The sequence below is a fragment of the Alosa sapidissima genome, chromosome 21, assembly GCF_018492685.1.
Source record: "Alosa sapidissima isolate fAloSap1 chromosome 21, fAloSap1.pri, whole genome shotgun sequence".
Classification (NCBI taxonomy): domain Eukaryota; kingdom Metazoa; phylum Chordata; class Actinopteri; order Clupeiformes; family Clupeidae; genus Alosa; species Alosa sapidissima.
Genome location: NC_055977.1, coordinates 22,307,634 through 22,322,262, shown reverse-complemented (window position 1 = coordinate 22,322,262; position 14,629 = coordinate 22,307,634). Strand labels below are relative to the sequence as shown.

At 42.3% G+C, this 14,629-nt stretch overlaps 1 protein-coding gene across 4 annotated transcripts in view; it reads right to left on the bottom strand.

Annotated features, from left to right (window-relative positions):
* trps1 (trichorhinophalangeal syndrome I) overlaps positions 1-14,244 on the bottom strand; it is a 103,435-nt gene extending 89,191 nt beyond the window's left edge. The window contains exons 1-2 of one of the 4 annotated variants that reach the window (XM_042077329.1): positions 13,948-14,244; positions 7,167-7,523 (exon numbers count right to left, since the gene is read on the bottom strand). In XM_042077329.1, coding sequence (XP_041933263.1) covers positions 7,167-7,179 — 13 coding nt within the window. In that variant the 5' untranslated portion in view covers positions 7,180-7,523; positions 13,948-14,244. Of the gene's footprint in view, positions 1-7,166; positions 7,524-12,865; positions 13,230-13,635; positions 13,778-13,947 lie in introns of those variants that run through there. The other 3 variants (XM_042077331.1, XM_042077332.1, XM_042077330.1) reach the window with 3 other exon arrangements.
* Positions 14,245-14,629: the final 385 nt, after the last annotated feature.

The following is a 14,629-nucleotide window of genomic DNA, read 5'->3' as shown; positions in this document are numbered from 1 at the left end:
TGAAATACCTTCAAACACAGAGAATGTTCCACACAGAAGTGAAAGCTAAACATTAATAAATGTTGAAGGCGCTTCTTTTGACATTGAGGAAGGTTTTGAAATAAATAACATAAAAGGTCCTATGAATAAGAGAGCTTATTGGTATGAATTTGCATGTGTGTGTGTGTGTGTGTGTGTGTGTGTGTGTGTGTCTGTCTGTGAGAGAGATCTTTTGCTATCTGTGTGTGTGTGTGTATGTGTGTGCGTGTCTGTCTGTGTGAGAGAGATCTTTTGCTATCTTTGTCTCTATCTGTGTCTGTGTGTGTGTGTGTGTGTGTATGTGTGCGTGTGTCTGTTTGTCTCTCTGTCTTCAAATGATACATTCATGTTAGTGTGTGTGAGAGAGAGTGTGTGCACGCGTGCGTGCTTGTGTGATCCTCTCATGCGTGAGTGAGCCACTCCGGGCAGAGGACGTGCACTGACTCATCACAGTGAGAGCGGCCATAGCATCAGAGCACTGTCACACCCCAACCCCCCCCCCCCCCCCCCCTTCGTCGCCCACACGTGCACTTCTCTAGAGCTACCTCCAACCCTAGCTATCTCTCTCTCTCTACTCTGCCGTTAGCTGAACAGCACAAGCAAGCTGAGAGCAAGAGCAAGAGCACTGGTGCACTGATTTAAAGTATCGCAGGAAGGGGGGGGGTGTTGACTAGATCGGAAATGTGAGTGGCCACCACGTTGTTCTACAGCGAGCTGAGAGCACATAGTGAACGTGGCCTGTGTGGAGAGCAAGAAAGTGGAATGGATGGCTTTTTCATGACAACATCGCTGATATGACAAAAAAAAAAAAACATACAATGTAGGCAAAGCACTATCTTCTACTCCACAGATAATCATAACAACGACAGCCAGCCTGCCAGGAAAAGTGTGGATGTACAACTTCACACAACATTTAGCACCATGCTGGGAAGTTAAACTCTGCCGAGATAAAAGCGCGAGGAGCACTAAGAGGAGCCGGGCGTAAGACAGATAGAGGGGGGGTGCTTGTTTAATGTCGTATTGTCTCTGCATTCTTTCCAACCTGGTGTCAGTCGCTCCTTCTCATCCATAGTCCAACTGTCCACTTAAATCTTCCCTTCAGGCTCCTATTGGCAGGGCTCTGGCTGCTGCACTAAAAGCAGACTGGGCTTAGATTTGGCCGGCCCCAGCGACTTTCGAGTCGGCCCGCGGACGTATAAATAAGAACAATATCAGATAAGTCTCGCAGGAAGTCTATAAACATTTACATTCTCTTTCAAGTGCTGTTTATGGATATTTTATCTCCTATCTGGAAGTTAAGAACATGGTGAAAAGAGGCGCAGGAGGAATCTGGGCGCGAGCGGTGAATCAAAACGCTGGCGGATGCCTGACAGGACCCCGGCCCGTTTACCATAATAGGTGTTGAGCGTGCCGAGCAGAACGCCCGATGGCAGACCCTTGCTCCGTTCCAGCCGCAGGCCTGCCAGAAGAGTTATGATGGCCGGTGCTGGAGAGATATGGAGGAGACAGAGAGAGAGAGAGAGAGAGAGAGAGAGAGAGAGAGAGAGAGAGAGAAGGAGGGAGGGGGTGAATTGGCGGGGTGGAGAGAGTGCAAGTGAGATGGGGACAAAAACGGAGTGAGAGATACACAAGAGGAGAGCTTTAGAAAGGCAGAGAAAACTTGAGGAGGAGAGAAAGAAGCAGGTAGGGAGAAAAGGGAAGATACAGAGATTAAGGAGGAGAGTGAAAGAGAATGAGACAGGAAGAACAAGATGGGGGGGGGGTAAGAGTGAGTGGGAGCGAGGATCAACAAATTCTATACCTCCTCTGACAGAGACAAACAGCAGCTCAAGTCTGGGTTCAGCCTGGGAGACGAGGAGGAGCTTGTATCCCCTGTTGGGGCTCTCGCACTCTGAGGACCATCTCCTGTCTCTGAGGCGGCCTGATCATTATCTGGCGTTCTGCACAAATTGCCCTCGCCGCAGACGTCTGATCAAGTCAGCCGCGAAGCCAGCCGTTGTGCACTTGGCCTCGCACAAAGCCCAAATATTAACTTTGAAGCCTGTTTCCCTTGTAACGCTGCCGCTTTCCTCAAATGTGATTTGTAGCTTAATGAAGCACTCGCTGTAAGTTCCAGTCAACACACACTTCCTCCGGGTCTGTATTTATAGAACTTGGTGCAGTTCAACATGAAATACATGTTTGCTCAAAAAATCTGATACCAAAACCAAAAGTGAGGTGACTGAACTGCAATTAAAAGGCTAAATCATAACCTGCAACTAAACCTACGAGCATAAGGATATCTCAACATAGACCTATCCATTCCTTCTGTCATTCTCCTCAGAACTTAATGTGTAAGTGACATCCTCGTTGTGCATTCACTATGAGCTTCTCCTGGCTCCTGTTTGGCTAAGGGATCTGGCTCACTCTGTACCTTCAGAGGGCAATCCTTCCAGGTCAATCAATGAGCCTGGATAAGAAACAATAATGTGGATCCATAACTTTACCAAGATTTGCCATTTGGGTGCATTTACATATGTGCATACAAATTACAAACAAAAACAAATGACAGTACCATAAAAAAAAAAAAATGAGATATAGAACATGCATATGCTAAAATGAAGTAAAATATCCCACCTTGTCTGTCACACAATAGCAGAACCAAGCACACAAAGGTGCGAGGATCCCCAAAAGTCCAGTGAGCAGCACCCAGCCACAAACACTGGACAGCCTCCCTCCACTATGCAGGGTCAGCCTGAAGGCATGGAAGCCGTTTCCCTCTCCCGCCGAGTCTATGTCTCTCCGTGACGGAGCGTAGCGGCATGCTCCTCACCACCTCACCACAGCCCAGGAGTCAAGCCTCTACGCACAAAGCCCTCAATTAGCAAGACAATGCTGGCTCGCTGGCAGGTGTAGCAAGGTTTAACACAACTGCCTGCTGCTCCGCACAGTGTCACAGCAACACCTACGCTGGTGGATTGCTTTATCTTTGGAGATGACAAGCAGCCCGGGGGAAAGAGGGGAGTACTGTATATCGCTGAGGGCTCTGGAACTATACAAATGGTGATTTCCTTAAACAGTCGTTTCACACAGAGATGTTAATAGGACAGATGACACCAGCCAGTAGCCTGAGGGACTTGGCAGTTTACAGGTAAGGACCTGAGACAGGGGGCCAATGTGGGGTATAGCATCAATCATAGGCACAGGAGGGGGGGGGGCTGAGGTGACAGAGCATAGTGCATAGTCAGGGGTGAAAGGGTAGTCTTGGAAAGAGGGGGAAGGAATCTGAGTGACACTGAAGTGGCCTATCACCTCTCAACCTGAACGCAAAACGATCACAGGCCGGATCGCGGCATTCCATCCTGAAGTGGAGACTGGGCTGAGAACCAATGGCTCCATATTGTTCTTCTGCTGATGCTAAACAGGCATCGCTCAATGTGTGAACAACGTGGTCGGCACTGCTTTGTCAAGACTCCTTCTTTGGATCGGCAATTACGCAAAGTCACCAAAAAAAAAAAGAAAGGAAGAAAGAAAGACAGAGGAAAAAAACACATAACATTATTCAAGCTGCCAGAGGTGATGATGAAGACGTTGATTAATATGGCTTGGCTTTTTAAATAAACAAGTCCTGAGTGTGTGGTGCGTTTGACATTACCCTTTAATTTAGGAGGCTTTACCCGAGACATTTTGTTTTCGCAGCTTCACTGCACTGCCCGGCCCCCTTTTCTTTTTACCCCTTTTGAGGCCTTTTTTTTCCACCGCCATATGGTGCAGGCCTTGCGGAAACAATCTGCTAAAAACAACAGGCCTGCACTTAACCATTTCTTTCTTAACACCACATGGGACTGAATTGCTCCCTTGTTTTGCATTTTGTCAGTGGTCTAAGAATCATTTCTTGCTCGAGATCCAATTAGATTAGTTTGCTAGGGGACTGGTTGGTTATTACTGTTAGGTGCCGAGAAACAATTGGCATTAACTATCGAACAATAATCACCTTCGGTCATGGACTCATCGTTCACTCATCTGTCCGTTAGCCATGTGTAAATGTGCCTTCTGACCAGACATTACTTGCCTGTGCTGGATACAAGGAAAGGGAATCCAACATACGGGAAGGTCGAGCTGAAATATGCACACTCTCACGCATAATCCGCAATGTAAAATTCCATCTTGGCATTGGAGAAAACCTGGAACTATTGACACACATCCGGCTGGCCCATGCGTCAATGTTCCTGGTCGGCTGCCGGTGATGATAATGAATAGGCTTATTATGCTGGAATAAACATACATTTAACTTCAGTCACTCACAAGGTCAAACCAGCATTGTAGCCTTTGAGCTTTTAGAAAGGAGGAAAAAAACGAGGGGAAAAAAAGCAAAGTCAAACTTTAGCAAATGAAATGCCTCGGGAAACAGTGTGGTCTGTGGAGGCGAAGGCAGGGCCGATTTGGCTCGCGAGACAAACTCGGACGAGCGTTTGAAAATCCACGAGAATCTCGAGCCACACGATTAGACTTTTAAATAAGCATTATGGAATCATTTGGAGCAGACGTGTCCCTCTGCACACTGGCACACCATACATCACACAAGCACCTACAGCAGGACTGCGTGCTGACGGCTGGACATTCTCCTTTTCCATCTGCATTCTAATTCTCAGGGATTATACAAATCAAGGCTGCCTATTGTAAGCCAGTTCCTAAGGCTGAGTGCTCCAAAAAGACTGTTTATCCGCCCAAAATAAAAGACCTGCAGAAAAGAAAAATGTTGCAGCAACATCTCCTCTGCACAGGATGAGGACATGCTGTCTATGGAAGTTAGACAACAAAACAACTCCACAAAATCTGTGTGTGGAGCTAAATCTAACAGGAGTGGAGAAGTGAGGCAAAAGGTATTTCAAAGAAAATCCTTTCAAATGGAAATGAATAACACCAAAAATTCCCTGAACATATCATCATCACTGGTAGAGGCCTTTGTATACGCAACCTGAGTGTTAAGACCCATACTCCAGCAAAGCGAAGGCCTTAACAGAGGAGAGGCCTGAGAGAACATTAGGAAAGAGCAGAGGAAACGCATGAATGATTGATTGACTATATTATTTATATTCACTATATTATTTATAATAATAATATTAACAATAATAATACAATTTATTATTATGAATAATAATAATAATAATAATAATAATAATAAAATCAACATGAATTACACAAATTATCTGAGACACCAAAACCAACGTTACCAATATCATGACCAAAAATACCAAAAAGCAGTATAATTGACAGAGTGGAGATTTAAATATACACTTAGATTTATACATTATATGCACATGATTATTAACTCTTTATATCTTTGCCTCTCTTCGATGCTTTGAGGATCACTTCCCATGACAGACAGCAACAAAAGGGACCCCTACCCAAATAGTTATAGTCACGCCACCTCTGACCTCAGAAGGTCTTGCAAAAGCATACAGGTTATCTCAGCTGTCGACTGTCCCTCGACTCACTCAAGAGCAAATGTGAGCATTGGTTTAGGCACATTAGCCAATCTGAAGTAACAGAGGTAATTGTGTGCGTAAGTACAGACAGATTTTCTTCTCGAATGGGAGCCTGGAAAAAAGATAGCATGTGTTTGACATTACGCAAATCTGCTGAAATGGCAGGGGCAGTTAAGAGGAGCGTTCATTCGTTTCTGCAGCGTTAACAAAGGAAAGGTCTTGTAATAGCCAGCTCATTATAGCACGTTTCATATGCATGTACCCCAATAGAGGAAAGAGACATGGGTGTGTGATGATGGTGGTGGCCGTGTGGGAGAAGGGAGGTTCAACTATGACACACATTCGAGATCTCAGATCAACTACTGTTCAGTATCCCAAACCACAAAGTATGCGGTCATTTTCTAAATGTAATGAGATTATTGGATTTCTACGCTCATTGCATTTGTATTATTAGTTCAAGACTAAAGCCAGCGACTCGAGCACAATAGTACGACACAGGGAAAAGACCATAATACCCAAAATGTCGTGTAGGATTTGAACAGCAAATAACTGAAAACCTCTTAGGCTGAGAGGAAAGGAAAACGCTCACATTCCTCAATTGCCTCTGACACCGAAACAATATCAGAACAATATAAACTTTCACACAAAGTTTATGATAACACCTGATGAATTTAAGCCAGTGACTACCACAGTTACAAGCGTACAAAACAAATGCCAGAACCTCGGATATGCCTTTCAAGTTGCTTGCGGCTGTCAGACTCTGTTGCTTATTATCAATAACTCCAAAGAGAAACAAAGCCTGGCTGTCAGGCCTTGCACAAAGACCTCATAAACGCATTGTATGAAAATTATTAGGCTTTGGAGTGCATTAAACTTTAATGAAAACTTTATGCGCGGCCATATAAGGAATGACACGGGGACTTATTCTCTTAATCAGTAAGCGCTACTCTGATAGTGTTGCAAAGGAGGAGGAAAAAAAAAATATGTCTGATGTCTGGACCATTTCAAAGAAACAGCAACATAAAAAGGAGGTCAGTGAGACGCATGGCTAAAGGGTTTGGTGGGACCCACACAGAGCAGAGCGCCTATCAGACCGCAGAGAGCGAATATCTGGAGCAGAGACGCAGGGAAGCATGACTTCTTGTGTGGCCTCCAGACTTTACCTCAGAAAGAAAATTTGCGATGGTCAAGACAGTCAGAGAGCAGTAGAGAGCAAGGGGGGGGGGAGAGGGGAAAGTCAATAAAGACAACATTCCACATAAAAGGCTCCACGGAGCAGGGAGATGATAGCAGTGCCTCACTCCAGATCAAAGCGCTACATGGCTACCACAGCTGAGCTATCAAGCAGCAGGGCTCACGACTGCAGGAAAGTTCAGCGATGCTGCGAGAACTTCTCAGGGAAGAGTCTCTTTTTTTTTTTTTGCTGAGCATCTGATGAACCTGACTTAACCCAACCGAATCACAAAGTGTGGATTAGAGTCATCAAAACGATTTAAAAAAAAAAAAAAAACATAAAAAAACACTCTACATTGTGCCATCACTTAATCCGTATTCTTTGCCTAACCACCCTTGCCACAAATATGTTATGCTTTACAAATAAATACGGACACATAAATAGTAAACACAGTGAATAATCTGTTTCGTTTACCCCTGTCGGAGCTCACAATGTTGTGTACGTACCTCTGCTGTGCATTGGGTTAGAGCATTATCAGCGGAGCTTTCACTGGGAGGCAGATAGCAGAGTTGGCACAATATCCAAAGCCCTTGCCCTGCGTCGCAGTTATCCTTTTATTTCACTCCCATACTGGATACGTATTTATTCCATTGTCGGGTTGCCGTGTTTGTTCTTCTGTATGCTTCCTCGTCTTCTGTTTTTCCCCCTCCTTTGAGGTTTCTTTTCTCTTCCACTTCTCCCGTCCCCGTGTTTATTTTTGTTTGGACAGTCGCTTTTCCTCCTATCGTTTCTTTGCAGGCCTTGATAGGTGTGCGTGGTCCCCCAGGTTCAGGCAGCGTACATGTCAGAAAAAGCTCCCCTCACTGCAGGCATACAGTGGAGAGAAGAGAAAAGAGGGGAGAACACTTTTAAAAGTCAGAGCAATTACTATGCACGTTGAACAAAGCAGCAAAGCAGCACATTCAAACATATGACTCCATCCAGGATTGGCACATACACAAGTACTAAAAAGTAGACACACACACACACACACACACACAAACACACACACATACAGGGATAAAGGCATGCCTGTCGGATTTGCGGTAACATTTTAGAATATACTGCGATAAACAGTTCCGCAACATTCCTTTACTAGACGGAGTGGACTCGGAGCCCTCTGAGGACTCACCAGGTGATCCCAAAAAAGAAAAGAAGAAAACGAGGGAAAAAAGGGGAAAACAATTAGTCAGAAGTGTAAACACAGGGAGAGAAAGGAATCCTGTGTCATCTCGTTCGGCAGAGACATGACAGCAGGTTTCATGAATGGGGGCTCTGACGAGACAGGCCCTCTGGCACACCAAATTGGAAACAGGAAAACAAACATTCTCGAGGAAAACTCCTGCCACCACCCGCTCCACACACACACACATACACCACACACGCACACACACACCTACAATCCAGCACCCTTTTACACATAAATGGCTGCACTCCCCCCCCCCCCCCCCCCCCCCCCCAAATCCCTGAATCATTCTGTGCAACCTGTCTCAAACAATGTAACAGCATATCCTACAGCCACTGTCCTAGGCCCAGACCACACAGATGGAAAGAGAACACTTCTCCATGAGGACAAAAGGAGAGAGAAGGGGGGGGGGGGGGGGGCAAAAAGTGTGATGGCAAGAACACACACTCACACACACACACAGAGAGAGAGAGACGCTCCCGAGGACGGGAGGGCTAAATGACTCATCGCTGCTGCAGAGAAGCCCAAGTCTAGGTAGGCTTTACTCCTCCAGCACCATTTAAAGAGGAAGATGAAAAATCTGCTGAATAAACTGCACAATAAGACTGTAACTAGTGAAACTGATCTGACTGCTTCCCCTCCTACATAAAGACTAGAGAGTGAAACCTATGGCGATACCATGACTGTGAGGACACTAAACCAGGTTTGTCGGCAGAAAGCCTAAGGATCGGCAGTATATGTTAAATTATATGGTGCATCAACACACATTACATGAATTATAATGTGGCAGGTGGTAATCACAACAACCCTGTCTCATTACATGAAGCCCTAATAGCTTTACACTAACCTAACGACAGCAAAACACAGTTGCCTGCAAAGATATAGCTTGTAAAACCACGCTCGAAATTTTTGACATTTGTAATTAAAAAAGTATGGTAAGTATTAAACTTAGGGCAATACTAAATAAAGGTCTGTTTTATAATTGAAAACACTCTGTTGGGCTGTGGGGGAAAAAAGACTTTATGCATAGTTTTTATTCACGCATGCTCTTGGCAGTATACGTTGCTCGACATATGCGTTATAGCATATAAACACGCTGCAAACAAACAAGCTGCTGCAAACAGAAGTTACACTGCGTGTGCGGTTTTACACAGTTGTGAGGTAACAAAAAAAAAACACAGGGGAAAATCCACACCAGGAGTATTACATTGCTGATGCTACATCTGCATTTTCTGTTCATATTCTGCTTAATCATTTTAAATCAACCAGCACTAATGAGAATTTCCTTATCTTTGGGAATTAAAACACTCCTGAGCTCTCCAAATTTGCCTTTGCCAAGACAAAGATAGCTACACTGATCCCAGTCCACGGGCCAGTAAAAAGTAAAAATAATTCCGTGCTCCTGATATCAGAGAAGGGCCAGGGGTACAACTTAGGGGGAACGACCACAGCACTGGCCACCGGAAACACCGGAGCAGAGCGGCTACTGCTAGCCTACCCTCAAGGTTGCGCTCGACAAGGCCCCAAACACCTGCAAAAATAATAGTGGAGCTTCTATACCAATTTGCACTGACCCCTACGAGACTCCCGGTGGGATCCATATCTGTATTGAGCATCATAACATCTTTTCCCATTACTATTGTTATTATTATCATTACTATTATTGCTATTATTCAAACATTGAGCTGCTTTCATCACATTGGCAATAGAAAACTCCCGAAATTTGCAAAACTACACACTAAATAAATATAAAACATTTACAATTATTCTCGCAAAAACACACTATCAAATAATTAAATGAGTTCCCAAATAGTCCACCAATAACTTTTAATCACTGTGTGGTCAAGTAAGTTAGACATGTTTGCACATAATTAAATTCTTTATATAATGCTTAAGTCCTCACAGGGTATGTGCAATTTTTATACACGTCTGCGTAAATGTGCTAGAAATGACAAGCTAATAGAAAGCATTAACAGAAATATGTGAAACATGCCGCTGTGTTTAGATTTCACCAGAGCATCATACTTTAAAGTCATGAAACTTGGGCATTAATTGTAAAATGAACTGCCACATCCGACTAGGCAACAGATGATAGATTCAAGAGAAACAAGCAATATACATACTTCATCAATGAGCTAGAGTGATAAAGGAGCATTTACACATCCTCATCACTTCCACCAAAATCTGCAAACCAAACCACTGAAACACCAGTATGATGAACCTATGGCATTTTCAAAGAGCTAAAGCTACCAATTACAGCAGTAGGGCTTCTCAAAGTAAACTTTGGCATTTCGGCAAATGGTTTTCCGAAAAATCTTAAGTTCTTTAGATCTCCTGAATGGCTATAACAATTCAAACTGCATGGCGTCTAGTCCGTTGGTGAGTCCAAGTAAATAAATAGGTACATAAAACACTTATGACCAAAAACAAAGCAGTGAATATATTCTGACATCATGCCACTGACATGCGGCCTGTCTGTTTTCAAAGACAACACCAGATGCAAACAAAGAAGGCCTAGAAGATGACACAAACTGATATGTCACGGCTAATAAAATAGAATATTCTTAGAGATAATTACTTACTTAGAGATAATTGCCATCTGCATCAACATTTAGTGCAGACAGATATAGACATATAAATATCTCTTGATGACAACAAAGTGGTATCAAGATATTACCCTTAACTGAAAAAAATATGAAATTCCTTAACTTGCATTATACAAAGGATCCAAAGAATCTGCTCATATTCTTCATGCTAAAAGTAAGAAACTCATGAACAGTATTTCTGAATATGTTTTTCTTTCTTTCATTTCAAACAGCTCTTCAATGTTTGGCTAATTTATGGTGGTTTCATTTCCTTAATGTTGCTTAAGTTTAATGGTGCCCTGTTTGTCCCAGCATTTAATCGTACAGTGGCATCTGTTCCATCTAAAACTTTCATAGAGTTATGTTTTCCTTTATCAGACAGAGTTGAGTTTCTTTGGCACTTTCAGCAATCGGGGAAAAGAGAATGCATATGCGATAGCTTTTTCTTTGACTGGAGGGAGAGAGGAAAAATTATCTCCCGTAGCTCTAGTTTTAGTGGAAAGGTGAATGCATAATCATGAATCTGCTTCGAAGTACACATGGATTAAAATTACATCAATCATTTGCAAGTCGTCTTCAAAGTAGAAAAAGGGAAAGTTTTCTTCAGAAGTTAGGAAGCAACCACAAAAATACTCACAGTGAGTGCACTACTTCACAAGATGAGAAATTCCCAGGTATTCCCAAAGACCATAGCTCGCATAGCAGATTCAACAGTAAGTAGTATGTACTTTTATTACTTTCAAATGAAATGTTTTTGTCCCAAATAAGTGGGAAAATATTTAAGACATGTGGCTTAGAGAAACATAATATTCCACTTGTAATATGGAGTTATGTCTTTTTTGGAAGTGAGCGAGTCCCTCCTTTTCATCTACTTGGATCTTGTAGCAAGCACACATAGTGAGAGGCTAACCTTGCTTGCGATTAGAAGTTACTCTGCAAAAGAAGTTGTGCAAACTCTAAAGCCATGTATAACAAACGCAAGCCCCCCACTGTTCCTTTCTCCTGCTGCCGAGACCCAAATTCATCTGTCAGCCATAAAGTTCCCCGACTATACAGGCCTGATCTATTGCACCCCCACCACCACCACCAAGCCCAAAAGAACTCACAGATGTGGGGCCATTTACATTTCAAATATACCTCAAGCTTTTCAATCACTTCAAACGCCTCTTATCACATGACCAAAGCGTATCTTCCTTTTCTTTTGAGAGGAAGTAAAGGGTTGCAGTCTATAATAGACAACCATCAACACTCACAGAGAACATTTTTACCGACTTAATAAATTAACAAATACTGAATACTAGTTGAGTTTTCAGGTTATTATTCTCTTTTAAAACTGTCGTGGTTGGATTAGAAACACATCTAATTTGATGCCATGCAAATCCTATTTTTTCTGTCAGACATTTCAGTCACTGAGTTTTGCCTTTACACTGTGGCCTACACCTTGGGCCTATTTTCAATGCAATCATTGTTATTGATCAGGTGCAACTGCTCATATCATTACCAGTTCATAAATTATTTTTATTTAACTTTGAACATAAATAGACCATATAATTCATTCTTCTACTGACCCATTTTAGAAATGAATCGTCATTCACTGACTCTATGTGTGTCTCTAGCTGAGCACCACACCAAATGATGCGCGGCGCTTGTTTGCCTAGGCCACGTCATTAACAAACTTTCACTAAGAAGAAAGACAGCTTTCATAGGTTGGCTACACAACGTATCATTTCCAGATAGCCTACACCGCATGTAGCAAGTTTCACAGTTTACAGGAAATACTGCAACTCATCTACTGGAACCAGCATGGGAATTTTGTGTCATAACAGTGAGATAGCCTAGCATTGACTATATGAGAGTGCACTAAGTAGGACTAAAAGCAAAAAAATTAATCTGATAAGATAAACTGTACTATACTGAACTATACTGCTAATCAACCGGCATGCATAATCCTGTAAATAATATTGTTGCCACAGACGTCTCAGGAGTTGTGTAGGCAAAACTTTGTAACAAACTATGTGAATACTGGGGTAACTTTTAGGCTACACACCAAAAGTTCTCTGTCCCCACACATGTTCAGGAGGCAGCTCATATCGAAGTCGGAAACATTGCAAATACGCTTGACATCAAAGAAAATATTGACCCAGAAAATGAGGTAGCCTAGGTTGTTTGTTTGAAGTACCTTTGTCTATGAATATGCCCATGTAATAAAATACATATTACGGCATACTAACAACAGTGTAACAAATGAATAAAAGTAGAAAAGCAATTTGGTCTTGCTTTCTATAGGCTACGTAGTAACAATGCAAGAAACTTTCAGAACTATGGGCTACTCACTTTGCGTCAAAGTGTATCTCAATGAATCTGTCAGTGTAAAACAAATGCATATAACACTTACTTTTGAATTAGGATTGACTTTCTTCTTTAACACTCATTTGGTGCTACTCATAGGCTACTATGAACGATATTTTGGAAATCCATGTCTTGCTAACTTTGAAAAGTAGCCTACTAAATGCGGGATACACTGCGTTTGTCTGCTGCTGCCCCGAACGTGACTTGTAGACTGATAACAAAGTTGACCACACAAATAATAGCCCAAAATATTAGGCTGTGCTTTAAAAAGTCCAAAAATATGCCATAGGCTATGGCACGGTAAATAGGCTAAATAAAATTAACAAAAGAAGACATGCAACAACTACTTTGAAGAATCAGCATGGGTCTTTGTCGCTTTTCTCAAATAGTCTCAAGCTCAGTGCATGTTGCTATGCCTACGCGTTTTCTTATCTTTGAGAAACATCAGTTACGGAAAGTTGAAAAAGTTACGTGGAAAACATCATGATAGCGCTACAGTTCGTTACATTTTAAAATGCCCCTACCTAAGATACTATTTGAAGTTTTACTAACTGTAGTCAAATGTGATACTTTGTATACCCCCCACCATGCGCTTTCTCACAAACAATGAAAATAAATACACGCGCTGCGGCAAAGAAGACTCCACATCTTGTCACATCTGAAATAGGACCGCGTTAGCACAGACTTCAAATGCTATAGCCCCTCACAAGACAGACTACACCATTCGTTCGAATATACAACACCGCAACGCGCTGCATTTCAATAAAATGAAATAAAAGGATTTCAAGAAATGGGAAGGAAAAAGTAAGCACAAACCTACTGGAACTCATGTTTTTCTTCCTTGTCTGTGAACGTGACCACTCTGGGGCTACTGCTTGTAGCAAGTAGCCAATTTCAATTTCTCATGCGTTTGACCCAACAAAACCTAAATGCCATGTGAAATCCGAGAAGCCCTGCTTTTTTTTCACAGCAAAGTAGCTCACAACTGATTCACGAAATCCCTTAGCTCTTTCAACATTACATAACATTCGCTTCTAAAAGCGATTCAGCATTCAGGAACTACTGCAAATTCACATCTCATTGTTGTCTGCCATCCTCGTAATGTTCATTGATTCGCTTTCTCCTTACCTGTTGATTAAATTGCAATAGTCTTTGCAGTCTGAAAGATGGTGGAGCTTTGGCGTAAGCCATGAACCGTCTTTGTGTTGTTTGTTTGTTGATCTCGGGGTATTATTTCTTTTTTGTTGTTAGAGGGGATCTAAGATTTCGAATTTCTCCTGTGCAAGTGGAATCGGGGGTGACTGTGTTTGATATTAAAAACGCCTGAGACTGGATGGAAAAAAGGAGGTTAGTTTGCAGTGATCTCAGTTCTTTATCAGAAATGTTATCGCTTGTCAGGACCTCAGACTCCAAGCATTACGTCAGTTTCAAGACACCAACACTATTAATATCAAGAAGCCCTTGCGGAGGAAAGCGCCACCCTAGACCGAGTGTTCTTAAAGGCACAGGGACCTAGTTCGCCGCTCATAGACCATTGCTTAATTATTCAAACCGATTTCAGCAAACTGCAGCGTTTTCAAATATGAAATATTTATTTTGGTAGACAGTAACAACGCTTCCAATGTTTCGTGTTAATGGTTATTTTATGTAAATTATGTTACTTGAGGTGAGACATAAAATAGGCTAATTTGTCACAATTCAGAACGTTCATGCCAATAATATTTTGGATTATATATGTAATACTTAATAATAAGTAATAAGGGAAAAATATGTTTTTGAAGGCTCTGAACATAATAGCCTACCCCCTTCT